The sequence below is a fragment of the Rhinoderma darwinii genome, chromosome 2, assembly GCF_050947455.1.
Source record: "Rhinoderma darwinii isolate aRhiDar2 chromosome 2, aRhiDar2.hap1, whole genome shotgun sequence".
NCBI lineage: Eukaryota > Metazoa > Chordata > Amphibia > Anura > Rhinodermatidae > Rhinoderma > Rhinoderma darwinii.
Window position 1 is genome coordinate 435584653 of NC_134688.1, and position 15467 is coordinate 435600119.

Below are 15467 nucleotides of genomic sequence, written 5' to 3' on the forward strand. Positions count from 1 at the left end.
CGGGGTATTGTGAATAAAAATTAAGTAATGCTCATAAAATTATCTTGCATCTAAAATACATTTTGCTTAATAGATTTTTAGATGAGCCAGCACATTAGTGTAGTCACTTCACCGCAGTGGTGATGCTTGGGTATAACACAAGATTACTGCTCCAGTTATTATAACATATTAATTCCAGCCAGAAGTATTCCACATAGTTGTGGTATCAAGCTGCAAGACATTAATAGACGCTGATGTCTAACTGAAACACAGCGGTACAGAAATGAGCTATTTTGCAATGGATAACCAAACCAGATGGAGGGTACTAATAGCAAACGTACAAGTACTTTAAAAACATATCTACCTATCACATACTCATAAGGCTGGGTTCACACGACCTATTTTCAGATGTAAACGAGGCGTATTATGCCTCGTTTTACGTCTGAAAATAGGGCTACAATACGTCGGCAAACATCTGCCCATTCATTTGAATGGGTTTGCCGACGTACTGTGCAGACGACCTGTTATTTACGCGTCGTCGTTTGACAGCTGTCAAACGACGACGCGTAAAAATACAGCCTCGTCAAAAGAAGTGCAGGACACTTCTTTGGACGTTTTTGGAGCGGTTTTCTCATAGACTCCAATGAAAACAGCTCCAAAAACGGACGTAAAAAACGCAGCGAAAACGGTGCAAAAAACGCAGCGAAAAATGCGAGTTGGTCAAAAAACGTCTGAAAAGCAGGGTCTGTTTTCCCTTGAAAACAGCTCTAGATTTTCAGACGTTTTTGGTCACTACGTGTGCACATACCCTAAATGTAAAATGTTATCACTCATGAATTAATATAACATTAAAGAGGCTCTGTCACCAGATTCTCAAATCCCTATCTCCTATTGCATGTGATCGGCGCTGCAATGTAGATAACCGTAACGTTTTTTTTTTGTTTTTTTTAAAACATTCATTTTTGGCCAAGTTATGAGCTATTTTCTATATATGCAAATGAGGTTTGAAATGGACAACTGGGCGTTTTTTTTTCGTTATGTCCAACTGGGCGTGTATTGTGTTTTTAACTGGGCGTGTTTACGTGTATGATGCTGACCAATCCGTGACCAGTCAGCATCATACACTCATCTCCATTGATTTACACAGCAGCGATGTGCAGCCACATAAACAGAGATTAACGTTAATCAAGTGTCCTGATAATGAATACACATGATCATCCAGCCTGGACGTCATGTGTATTCAGAATCCTGACACTTCTGAATCTTTTCTGTGAGATTGCAGCAAGGGAAACAAAATCTCGTTTATTTCCGAAATCTCGCGAGATTTCGTTTCCCGTGCTAGAAATCTCAAAGAAAAGATTCTGAAGTGTCAGGATTCTGAGTACACATGACGTCCAGGATGGATGATCATGTGTATTCATTATCCGGACACTGCAGTAACGTTAATCTCTGTGTATGTGGCTGCACATCGCTGCTGTGTAAATAAATGTAGAGGAGTGTATGACGCTGACTGGTCACTGATTGGTCAGCGTCATACACGTAAACACGCCCAGTTAAAAACACAATACACGCCCAGTTGGACATAACGAAAAAAAAACGCCCAGTTGTCCATTTCAAACCTCATTTGCATATATATAAAATAGCTCATAACTTGGCCAAAAATGAACGTTTTAAAAAAAACTAAAAAACGTTACTGTTATGTACATTGCAGCGCCGATCACATGCAATAGGAGATAGGGATTTGAGAATCTGGTGACAGAGCCTCTTTAAGGCCTCATACACACGACCGTAGCCATGTGCACGGCCGTGATTTCCGGGTCGGCCGGGCATGGAGTGACAGCCGCGAGCCGCCCGCAAATCGCGGGCCGTGCACATAGCCGCGGCCATTATTTTCAATGAACCACGGTCGAGTGTATGGCCCCATAGGAATGAATGGGGCCGCAATTCTCCCGAGGGAATTGCGGCCGCAAAAGCACGTTCGTGTGCATGAGGCCTAAGGTCACTTTTTTTTAAAAGTGCTCCTTAACACATTTTTCATGGATCTAAAATTGAGGACCATGATGCTTTGCAGAGGCAAGTATATTCAAACTTCTTCTAGGGTGGGCGTGTCTTTCTAAGTCACAAGTCCTTTCTTGAAATGACACTTTTCTACCCCTTTTGATCTACATCCTTTACCCTACTTGAGGTATAGAATAGATCACACAATATGACTAGTTTCCTAGAGAGGCCATCAATAAAATAAAGGTAAAAATGAGCTTAAGTGGTCATATTCCTACTTTAAATTAAGGAACATGAGGAGGAGGGAAAAGGAGGAACAACAGTCTGTAAATCACTGTTAACATTAAATTGATACTAAATTTTTAAACAACTTATGCTAATCTAATACTATACCTGATATAGTTCAACATTGTAATCTACTTACTGTTAAAATGTAGTTGTTATATTCATGCAAATTCTGTGTGACGTTACTGCCACTAGGTGTCTCCCTTCCTGTAATCTGCTGTCCACCCCCTGTTGTCAAGCAAAAATTAAGCAGAATTGACGGGCTGCAGAAGGTGGGGTGTGTCACTTCACTACTTGTCCATACAAGTCTATTGAGAGGGGGAGCAGGAGGAGGTAGCAGAGAGGGAGAGTCAATAACAGACATGCGGCATGTAAGTCTATGGAGAGGGGAGGGTTGAGCAGGCAGAGGAAGCAGGAGCAGAATGAGAGACACAGGCTGCTGGTAAGATTTCTATGTCCCCACAGTGTTGGATTCTCAGCTACACTGGTCAGTACTGCTGTATAATGTCCTCCATGCTGCTGCAACTTCTGTATGTGATAGATAGAGAAAGGAGAGGAGGATTCTTCTCTTCTATGTGTGCAGTTTATAGAAGACATATTAGCCATTAGGCTCCACCCACTAGCTATGAGACAACTGAGAATTAGAGAGAGAGAGCTTGCAGAGGGGAAAACGGCTAAATAATGCAGAATACAATTCATATAAAGGCCAGAAATAGTGATATTCCTCATGTACACACATATGACAGCCAATTCTGAAGTCACCTGAAAAATGTAGGTAAGCTTTAACCCTTTAGTGACCAGCCTATGACCAGCCCTAATGACCAAGCTATTTTTTTTTTTTTCGTTTTTCTATATTTCGCATTCAAAGAGCTATAACTTTTTTATTTTTCCATCGACATAGCTGTATGAGGACTTTTGCCAAATTATTTGTACTTTTTAATGGCACCATTTTGGGGTACATATCATTTTTTGATTAACCTTTTTGAACTTTTTTTTTGGGGGTATAGAAAAAACCCCTGAAATTCCGCCATTCTACTATGCATTTTAAATTCACGCCTGTCACTGCGTGGCGTAAATAACATGTTACATTTATTCTATCAGTCGGTACGATTACGGCGATTCCACATATGTATAGGGTTTTTATGTTTTACGACTTTTGCACAATAAAAACTCTTTTGAAATAAAATTATTTGTTTTTGCATCGTCACTTTCCATGAGCCGTTATTTTTTTATTGTTCCATAAATTTAGTGATATGGGGGCTTGGTTTTTGCGGGACAAGACGTAATTTTGGGGTACATGGGGTACATGGGACTTATTTATTAATTTTTATTATGACTTTATTGGGGGGCAATGGAAAAATATAGCAATTTCGCCATTGTTTTTTGTGGTTTTTTTACGTGTTCACCTTGCGGTTTAAATTACATATTAACTTTATTGTTTGGGTCATTACGGTCGCGGCTATACCATATATGTGTACTTTTATTTCTTTTTTACACTTTTACTAAATAAAACCACTTTTTATGGAAAAAAATGGTTTTATTTATTTTTTTACTGTAATTTTTATTAATACTTTTTATTTCACATTACTTACTTTTTTTTAGTCCCAGTGTAAAACTGACAGGCAATCTATTATGACGTGCCTCTGGCCATATGCCCAAGGCGGAGCTGGTGGCAGGCCCCCGGATGCCATTGCTTTTGCGGGCCGCCGATGGGTGACAGAGGAAGCTCCCTCTTCTGTAAACCAGTCAAGTGCCGCGGTCGCTATTGACCACAGCATTTAACGGGTTAAACAGCCGCGATCGAAGTAAACTTCGATCGCGGCCGTTGTAGCAGGAGCCCGGCTGTCTGGGACTTATACTGGGCCGCAGTGAAAAGGCGACGGCCTAGCCTAAGGCACCTTAGTTACCGCCGTGAAAAGGCGCATTTGGTGGTCACTAAGGGATTAAGGGAACTGGAAAAGTAAATTGAGAATCCTAAAAACATGTAAAACTTTTGAAAACTGATATGAAACTTTATACCCACCATAACTAGTACTCTATATTTCCCAGCTAACAGCCAATCCTCTTTTCTGTAACTTACACATAAAAAATAAGTACAACCAGGATTTCGTGGAACTGTGGCATCTCTTAGAACCTAGTCAGGGGTTCCCTAGAAGGCATCAAAGACCAAGAGTTGTCACTTTTGCAGTAAGAAAATACTTTTGCAGTTTAAAGTGTAGCTAAACGTTTGACAAACTTCTGACATGTGGTAGTAACATGTCAGAAGTTTGGATTGGTGGGGGTCAGAGTAATGAGACCCCACCAATCGCTAGAACGAAGCAGCTGAAGCACTCGTGTGAGCGCTCAGCCACTTCATGTCTGTTCGGCTTTTTCCAGAAATAAATGTATCGGTGTACAGACTCAATAGAAGGTCTATGAGCCCGTACTCCGATACATCGGCTTTCCAGAAAAAGCCGAACAGACACGAAGCGGCTGAGCGCTCACACGAGTGCTTCAGCTGCTTCATTCTAGCAATTGGTGGGGGTCTCAGTGCTCGGATTCCCACCAATCCAAACTTCTGACATGTCACTATGACATGTCAGAAGTTTGTCAAACGTTTAGCTACACTCTAAGGCTACTTTCAGACGAGTGTACTTTAGTTAGTATTTTAGTCAGTATATGTAAGTCAAAACCAGGAGTGGGTCCAAAATACGGAAAGAGGTGCAAATCATTCCATTAGGGATTGTCCACATACAACAATTGTTGCAGAAAATATCTGCAGCCATTCCGTTGAAAGTCGCAGACTTTCCACTGTGGCAAAAACGCACCATTTCCTGCCGTTTTTACGGCAGAAAATGGTGCGTAATTTGCTGCGTTTTTCTCAATGCTGGGAGAGGGTGACATCTCCTCTGAAAAACTCAGCAATTCTGTCCACTTTCCGCAGCAGGAATTCTGCGGTCTGAAAAATACGCACCGCAGGTCAACTTCTTCTCAGAATTTATACGCAGCATGTGAATGAGATTTGTTAAATCTCATACACTATGCTGCTACTGTATTCTGCAGCATTTTTTCAGTCCAAAATTCCGGACAGAAAAAAATTGGCAATTCCGCGGTGTGTGGACAAGCCGTTATACTTTCCTCTATTTATGTTTCACTCCTAATTTTAACCTTCAAATCCTGAAGCAAAATACTGATCAAAATACTGCCATGTGAAAGTGGCCTAAAGATTCATGATGTGGAGGAAAGAAAATCAGTCAAGAAAATACCAGTCAGAAACTTTCAGTCAGAATATAAAAATGGTCGAGAATTATGGACTGTTTTGCTCACCCGCACATTATGCTTGTCTTAGATAGGTATAGGGGTCCCCTGGGGGGGGGGGGATATACATTTTTCAGAAGTTCCTCCAAGGAAAAATATATTAAGAATCATTGCCTTATGCAGCTCCAATTTGAATTAGATATGTATAACCTGCATATTTTGTGTTTTTTTTTTTTGCTTCCCTCTACTGGTTTCTCTAAATTCACATTTTTTTCTCTCCATGCCTGTTGAGTGAGCAGGATCTTCTTGGTGTGATGTAAGAGCTCTGCTCTGTGCTCTGACCAATCAGATGTGCTCCCTGCTGCTCCCCCTCATGCTGTTTCTCTAAAACACTGAGTAGCTGAAGCAGCATCCCCCTCTTTTCCTTCCCCTGTCCACTACTTACTGTTTTAAATTAGACAGAGTTTTTTGGCCCTGGCTTTGACGCAGAAACCGCGTCTGAGTTAGCGGCAAGAAAAATCCCAAATCACCCCCTTTTGATTTCAATGGAAGGCAGATGCGTTTTTTTCCAGGTCACTTTGGGGGAAAAAAAGCGGCATGTTCTTTCTTGTTGCGGTTTCCGCCTCTGACCTCCCATTGAAATCACGGGGAGCCCAAAAAAACCTGTTAATAAACTTGAGCACTTTTTCATTTTAATTTAGATTGTAGGAATTATGTGCATTATTTCTATTTACATTTTATACCGATGGGATGCAATAGGATTTTATGAACTGTGGAGAGAGATATAGCTGCACAAAAACAGATGGTGTTATAATGTAGGTCTACCTTGGAAATAACATTTTACAGTCTATGCATAGATATACTGTCCATAAAAGTTGAGCATCTTCGTAAACACATTGCATTAGTTGTCAAGTGCTGTATTTACAATTCTGCAGGTTGCTACTGGAACTACGGTAAATCACACAATCTTAACCGTTTCGGCTGTGTTCACATCAGCGTTCGTTTCCACTGACGGGTTCCGTCGAAGGTTTTAGTCAGGTTAACCCCTCAGCGGGAAGGCAAACGGAAACATCAGCTTCTGCTTCCCTCACCATTGAACTCAATGGTGGCGGACACCTAGCTAATGGTTTCCGTCTGTCACCGTTGTTTAAGGGTTCTGTCATTTTGACGGAATGAATACGGTATTGATTCTGTCAAAACAACAGAACCCTTAAACAAAGATGACAAACGGAAACCATTTTCACCGGATCCGTCACCATTGAAATAAATGGTGATGCAAACAGAAACCTATCGTTCATGGGTTCGCCAGACTGAAAGGTCCAACGGAACCAATGAACGGAGTCGAGACACAGATGTGAACGAAGCCTAAACTGTAAAATTATGTTCTTCGGAATTCTTCAACTGGCACCTGAAAGCTTTCCTGATGTGTGTTTTAGTAAATACTACTACTATAAGGCTATGTTCACACGGAGTAATTTGCCGAGTTTTTTGACGCGGAAACCGCGTCACAAAACTCGACAAAAACGGCCCGAGAACGCCTTCCATTGATTTCAATGGGAGGCGTCGGCGTCTTTTTCCCGCGAGCAGTAAAACTGCCTCGCGGGAAAAAGAAGCGACATGCCCTATCTTCGGGCGCTTCCGCCTCTGACCTCCCATTGACTTCAATGGGAGGCAGAGAAAGCGTATTTCACGCTGTTTTATGCCCGCGGCGCTCAATGGCCGGCGAAAAACGGCGCGAAAATCGCAGCGAAAATCAGCGTGCAGGGAGAGGAATATCTGCCTCAAACTTCCAAACTGAATTTTGAGGCAGATATTCCTCCTGCAAAATACCCTGTGTGAACATAGCCTAACAATTCTAGAGCATCTTTTCTTAGAACTCTACATTGCGCTATTCCTCTGTTATCCCCCCCGCCTAGAAATCTATGATAAATTGACAACTGGTACTGTTTCTAATTATTCTTTGTGTTTCAATTTCTCAACATTTTCAAGATACTTGTTTGCTGTTAATGAATGAGAACACTCTTGTTTCCATTAGAGGCAGAAAATGCATACATTCCTAGAGGATACTGCCCTTTGGAAAAAAAAAAAAAACACCACTGAACCAAAAGACACCTCAAAAACACCTAAAAAAACTGGCACAAACCAAAACGCATTGTATGTAGACTTTTCAATAATTCACTATTAACTTTAAGGTAACACCAGGCCGCAGCATTTTTGACCTAAACAAAAAAGGTTGTGAAAAAACGCCAATGAAAACGCCATGAAAAAGTCAGCTAAATGCATTGTCTGGATTCAGCCTTAATATAATTTTCTGACAATTATACAGCTCAATTATACGAGCACTTACATTAGAGTTATTAGACTAAGGACAAAATTAGCAATTTTATAAAGCTTACATTTTCAATGGCAGACAGTGAAACTTGAACAATGTTAAATTAGATTATTTTGCCTTATTTCACGACCCACTGACTCTTTTACAGCATTAATTATAATAATTTGAATAAATGACTTTATTGAACTGATGAAATGAGAATAGGATTAAAAATACCATGGACTCTAATTCTGAAGTTAAACTAGCCTTAGACTGATTAATAAGCTAATATAGACATGTGCTCAAAATTACATCGCCACGTTACTGACAATAGAGAAAATTGTGACAAGTAATAAATCTAAGCGTCGTGCTTCAGAAATTCATTTGTTAAATGTTTCTAAATACCATGTACAATGTATTTTTTTGCTAATAATTATACAGGAAGGTACAAAAATGGCTCATGTTAAAGGAAAACTAGGAGACAACTAAAATATTCACACATTTCACATGGGTTAAGCTTTTATAATTTATATTTAAACCGTGCCTCTAAAAAGTATTCACAATCTTGGATATATACATTATAGTATAAAAACAATTGCATTTTTAAAGAAACACTCCAGGAAAAACTCATAGACTATGTTATACCTGAAGGGAATGGTACTTGACATAGGGATTCAAAACCCGAATATAGAAGTCATGCACTTCCCTTTCACGCACTGCACTAGGACAATGTACTGTACAGCTGTACCCTACTCTTTACGTCTTTAATGATTGACTTGTCTGTATTCTGAGGGATAGTCAGTGACATGGATGTATTTTTTATACATTTATTGACTGGTACGTTTCAAAATTTATTACATGGAGTTGGTACTTTTCCTGTACTTATACCACAGTCAATTGAAACACATTGACCATAAGCAAAACTACCAGGGTTAGTAGAATAGTAGCTACCATGGGGTCCAACAACTATGGAGGTCCATCTCCACTTAGTGGTAAGTTGTTGTTATTGATAACTATGGATGTTGGAAGGGGGTATGGAAAACTGAATGGGGCTCCATTCCAAGTTTCACTATGGAGCTCCATAGATACTATCCTGCTTTGTGCTTTACTTCCCTACCTCAACATTACTTTTTAAATTATTTCTGCTCTGTGACATCACTATATGACATCACTATATGCATTAGCCCTCTACTGTGACATTACTGTATAAACTATACCTGCATTGGGAGATTATTATGTTTTTTGCTGTGCTGTGATGTGAATACATTTAAGATGACAGTTTTGTGCGCGTTATGCGATATTCCTGTGCTATGATATCATTGTGTGAATAATTCTAGTGCTGTGAAATCACTATGTTAATTGTCCATACCCTGTGACATCACTGTACACATTATCCCTGTATTGTGAAACAAATGTGTGCATACTCTATGAACTGTGCCATTATTGTTTTCATAATTAATGTGCTGTATCGAGCAGATTATCCTGTGCTGTGACATCACTGTGTGAATTATCTCTATGCTAAGACATCACTGTGTGCATTATTCATGTACTGTGACATCTATTTAGGGCATTACCCCTGTGGATTATGGAAAAACATATGGCACAGAGTACCGATAAGGTGATCATGCTGGAGTGGGCCCCATTCTAAATTACATAGATTAGGGCCCCACAGTTACTTAGTAGGCCCCTGACCTTGACTGTACACAATCTTCATTTGACTTCCTCGACCAATTGGGTGTTCCAGTGATGATTTCATCCACTAAAACATCATAGTAACGGGTTGAATAGTTATGATTCAATTAGTTGGTGTTTAATAAGAGTGATGAATGTAGTTCACTTTGTAATCTTGACCTACTTTTATTTAATGTTTTCCAAAGAGGATTATTAGACCAGGAACCCCCTTTCATTGCTTCATGGTCCAGTTCTGATGTTCACGTGCCCATTGTAGGCACTTTCAGTGGTGGTTAGGGGTAATCATGGACACTCATTGGTCTGCGGCTACGTAGCCCCACATACAGCGAGCTGCAATGCACTGTTTTCTGCCACCTTTCTATCATAGCCAGCAGAAATTTTTTCTCAGCAATTTGTGCTAGAGTAGTTCTTCTGTGGGATTGGAACACACACATCAATGAGCTTCGGGCGTGCATGACCCTATCACCAATTCACCGGTTGTTCCTTCTTCGGACCACTTTTGGTTGGTACGTAGTAATCACTGCATACCGGGAACACCACATAAGACCTACCATTTTGGGCTCTGACTAACCGTCACAATTTGGCTGTTATCAAAGTTGCTCAGATCCTTACGCTCGCCCATTTTTCCTGTTTCCGACACATCAACTACAAGACCTGACTGTACACTTACAGCCTAATATATCCCACCCCATTGACGCCAGATAATGCATGTTATTCACTTCATCTGTCAGTGGTTTTAATATGTTTGCATGGTGTATATGAATTTGTTATTTTTTTCCAATATCATCTCCATTCCTATTTTATTATCATAGCTCCAGATCAACGGGTTCATAGATGTCACTGGAAAGAACAGAGAAGCTTAACTTCATTAAGGTCTTGGACTTCTCCCAATTTATTATGGTAGAAAGCAAAAGCAATAATGCCATTTCATGGCTCATAAATGCCTTTTGTTGTTATTTTATGAGCCACTATGATATTAACATGGTTTATTTAGTTAACAAAATGGAATATGTCCAACCATCAATTTAAAAAAAAAAGGTAATCATAGAGGTAATGATTTATTACCCAAAACAACCAACATTTAGTCATTGATAATAAATTATCACACAAAATCAAACACATCTTAAAAAGACATCTCAGATATCTGAGGAAATATGTAAATATACAATGAGGGTATTGCCAGCTTCTTAAAATACCCAGAACAGGTGCCGTTGACTTGATATACATCAATGTAAGTGAGATATTAGGCCAATCAAGCCAGCTGAGTGTCAAAAGTGGTTAGTAGTGCTAATATACTTCACTGTCGGCTATAGTTGGAGGTGTAGTGTTCGGTATTATCATCAAAAGTGGGCCTTCATGCCCCCTCACCTCTTTGGCCTCTTAGCCACTGCTACAGCACTACTTCCTCCAATGGGCACCTTACTGCTGTAGGATCATAGGCACTGCCTAAAAAATTAAACCTACAACCAATCTCAACAAATTGGCAGGTGTTTTATGGATAATACAATATAAAGGTACAAACATTAAGTGACTCTCAGATAGATATTATGATCATGCATGAATTGTACTCAATAAATCAAATGTATTATACAGCAGAGGCCAGGGGGGGATGGAGCAGGCTCACTGTTGAAAACAGCCGAGACTTCACTGCAATGAGCAGGATCCCACTGGTTTAACCCCTTAGGGTTTCTAACTTCTGTTTCTAGCTTCTTACATGCCACGGTCGCTATTGACCACAGCATCTAAGAAGATAGAAACAGTCCGCGGGCTGCCCATGGTTGCTGTGGCAGCCTGGAGGCCTAATGTAGCCTCCCAGGTGTGCCATCTTTGTGCTCCTATTAAGCACTACCAAAGACGGATCTCAATAGAAGCCTGTGAGAATCCTGATATACTGCAATACATTAGTATTGCAGTATATCCTGCAAGTGATCCAACGATCACTGGTTCAAGTCTCCTAGTATAAAAGAAAGTACAAATAATAAAAGTTCAAAAAACATATTTTGGCCATTTTTCTACAAAAGCAGTTTAACAAAAAAATGAACATAACCAAAACGCTGTAAGTACCCCAAAATGTTATTAATAAAAATTACAGCTCGCTCTGCAAAAAAAACAAGTCCTTACACCGCTCAATCGAAGGAAAAAGAAAGACGTTATGGCTCTAAAAATTTGGCGACAAATAATTTTTTTAACCGTTAGCTTTTATATTGTAAAAGTAGTAAAACATAAAAAATCTGTAAATTTGGTATCGCCGTAACTGCATTGACCCGCAGAAAAAAAAGATTACATGTTGCTTTTACCACATTTTTTCCAGTTTTCCACTACATTATATGGTACAGTAGATGGTGTCATGAAAAACTACAACTCGTTCCACAAAAAACAAGCCCTCATACGGCTATATCGACGGAAAAATAAAAAAGTTATGGATTTTGGAAGGTGGGGAGGAAAAAGACAAAATGAAAAAACTAAAAATGGCTGCGCAGGGAAGGGGGCTTTTACATTTTATAACTGACCCAATGCAGAAAATTCAGGTAAGATATGTATATAATGTTTACTTTTTACAGAAAACATAAGAGATAACAATATTTAAAGAGCTGTCTCATGAAAACATGTTCGTATGCCTTATGAAATGGATCCTTCTTCATAAGCCAGTGCGGAAAACCACTAACTAAGAGTGGCTCCCGTTCTAAGAGAATTGGCCTGGCCATGTATTCTTTTGAATGGTTTCCATGTGATACAACAATGTGTGGCTGGACAAAACTTCCCCCAATGATAACAATTGATCACTTGGACTACCAGGAGCCAGACCCGTGGTGATCAGCTGATCGCTGCGGTGACTGTTTTTAAAAAAAGGGGTCGTCTTGATGAGATAATTCCTTTAACTTACAACTGTTGTAAAGCAATTCAATACAATAAGTTCAAAGGTTCAAATGAATATAAAATACTGTCACCCGTTAATAACATAAAAAACATTACAGATCCAATATACGAGAAGTCATACAAAGTTTAAAGCTGCAAAGCCCCCGGTGGTGTGTTTGTGCATACCTAGTGGAATTGATTAATAGGCTATAAAGATGAAGAACCTGTTATGAGATGTTCTCTTTTATATATTTATTTTTATTTTAATTAAAATATACCAATCAAGACGTTATTTACACTGAATACTTCCCCTGTGTAAAATGGTAATATACTTTGAATTTTTTTTCATAATAGAAGAAGTACATGATACCGTGTTTAAAATGTAACAGAGTGACAGAGAAATTATATGTCTATCCCCAGTTGTGCATACTATCAGCAAAACAAGAGGGGAACACCTGGGGTTAATATGCTGGTTACTTAGCGTGTTTATAACTAATGAATTCATATATTTTTGATCAGGGACCTGAAATGTAGGCATAAATAGAGGATAGAGGGTCCCCATAGCAAAGATTAAAATTGGGCCCCTTTCTGGTGCTGGTTAACACTACTATAACCCTAGCCACCATGTGAAAAAAGGACTTGGTGTATATGGTCAACATGTTATTATTTACAAGACGTATTAAAGTCTTGTGCACTTTTAGAAATGACAGTTTTTCTCATTTATAACAGCACATCTGATCTAGAAAGAAAATCAACACTAGATACAATTGTCCCTCGGTACTTGCCTGTAACTGGGGGTGATATTACATGGCCCGTCACGGGCCGTGTAAATGAGTGCCGATCAACGAGACAGCTCGTTGATCGGCGCTCGTTTGCTCCTTTCACAAGGAGCTATGTATGGGGACGACCGCTCGTTACTCTGATCGCTCATCCCCATACATTATTATCATGTCGGCAGCACGTCTCCCTATTTACACAGGGAGACAACGATAACGACAACGATAATAGTTTCCTTATTTAAAACTATGCCATCAGCCCATTAACAGGCTTGTGGTCGTTCATCAGCTGATCGTTGCCCTGTACACAGGGCAATTAGCAGGAACGAGCGTTCTGTGAACGCTCATTTGCCCAATAATTGGCCGGAGTAAAAGGGCCTTAGGCTGAGTTCACACGTCGCGGATTTGATGCAAAAGGGTGAGATCTGCGTCAAAACCAAAACAAAATCTGCGACAAATCCGCAACGTGTGAACTCAGCCTTAATGTTTTGGAATGACTAATATTAATTGTTAGGACACATTCAGATGTGGCGGAATTGCTGTGGAATTTCGCAGCGGACAGTCCGCAGTGGAATTCTCCAGCAGCCATTTTTTACATTTGTTTCAATACATTTTTAGGCAAGTTAGTTCAGACGTTGCGGAAAACTCCGCTGCGGACCATAGGCTGCGGTGCAGAATTTTCCCTCCGCAGCATGCACTGTCTGTTGCGGAGAAGAAGCGGAATTTCACTGCGGATTTCAGCCTTTGCAATGCAAAAACTGAAATCTGTGGCAAGTCCGCTGTGTTTTCTGCAACGTCTGAATTACCTGTCAAATATGCAAATGTTGGTGCAGATTCGTTGCGTAATTGCCCCGAATCTGCACCAACATTTGCAGCCGAAAAATTCCGCCATGTCTGAACGTGCCCTTACACAGAGGATAGAGGCAGCTTTTTAAAGGAGTTGTCTGAGATTAGAAAAAAAGGGTCAGCTTTATTTTCTGGAGCAGCTTCACTTTTTTTAATCATTTTAAGAAAAGGGTTGTCCAAAACAAAAAGATAAAAAATGATGAATTTGTCTTACCTGCTCCAATTACTCTTTCAATACGAATTCTAGATGGATCTATCTCTTTTGCAAATTCATGAACAGCCAAAGAAGGATCTTCATACGTGTCTGGATCAATGTAGGTTTTTGCTCCAGGGAACCTCACTGTAGGAGGAAAAAGAAGTGAACTGTCATAACACGTTCAGATAAAAAATACATGTACACAAACTCTTATAGAGGACCTGTCCAATCTCCTGATATGTCTTTTTTAGTAAATACTATTCCACATTAAATACCAATGCTAGAGCATCTTTTCTTTGAACTCTGCATTGGGCAGTTCCTCTGATAGACCTCCTGGAAATGTATGAACAAAAGATTACCCCACAATTCATCTAAAAAATGTGTCTCCTTAAACCAGTAGAATATTAAAATAAGAAGAAAAGTAAGTTATGTTGCTAAACCAGAGATTGGTCCAGTATACGATGACTTCTATCAAATCTCCTTCCCCACCGACAACTGGGGGGTGCTTTACAGTTTGAGAAGCCATAGGCCTCATGTACACGGCCGTAGCGGGCCGTCGGCAATCACGGACCGTGCACATACAAGATGTACATTGACTCTAAGTAGTCCAGCCAATGCACGGACCGTGGAAACCCCGATCGTGTGTATGAGGCCTTAGGGTTTACATACTTATCAATTATTCTGGGAGTTTCCTACTACTTTCTATATTTTTGTACTATTCCCTTCTTCTTTCTATAGGGATTTCTTTCTCTTTCTTTGCCTTCTTTCTTCTTTTCTATCCGTTTGTACTCTACAGTGGACCTCATAAATACAGTACACCAGAACTTTTTAAAAAACATTGTCCACTACTGATGTCATGTTAGACCCAAAAACGCTTTTTTGTATTTTTCCTTGAAGTCAAAGCCTGATACATAAAATATTCTATGTTGAGCTCTTAGAATAATACACACAGTACAGTAGTATTTGTCTTTGTTTCTTTTTTTTCCTTTTAACTTCATTAGAATAAAGAACACAGGAAATAATGTATATATAAAAACAGTGGGAAGGCGAACTTGCCTTAACTATAACAATATTTATGGTGTTTGTTTTTTTCATTATAACAAGCTTATTGAATGGTTTTTGTTCTTTTCCAAGTTTGAGTTCTAGTTAATGACCTCACACAATGTCTTAGCACATGTATGCTTACAAGGTTTTATTTTACATTCCCCCAGCTCTCAGCCGCATCCAGTAAATTTACACATTTACAATGCAGGAAAAAGATTATATAGACAACACTAGGAAAAAGAACGGT

General features: G+C 39.6%; 1 protein-coding gene across 3 annotated transcripts in view; it reads right to left on the reverse strand.

Annotated features, from left to right (window-relative positions):
• EPHA6 (EPH receptor A6) overlaps window positions 1–15467 on the reverse strand; it is an 886412-nt gene that overhangs the window by 180822 nt on the left and 690123 nt on the right. For all 3 annotated transcript variants that reach the window (XM_075854449.1, XM_075854448.1, XM_075854450.1), the window contains one exon: window positions 14195–14320. In XM_075854449.1, coding sequence (XP_075710564.1) covers window positions 14195–14320 — 126 coding nt within the window. The remainder of the gene's footprint in view (window positions 1–14194; window positions 14321–15467) is intronic.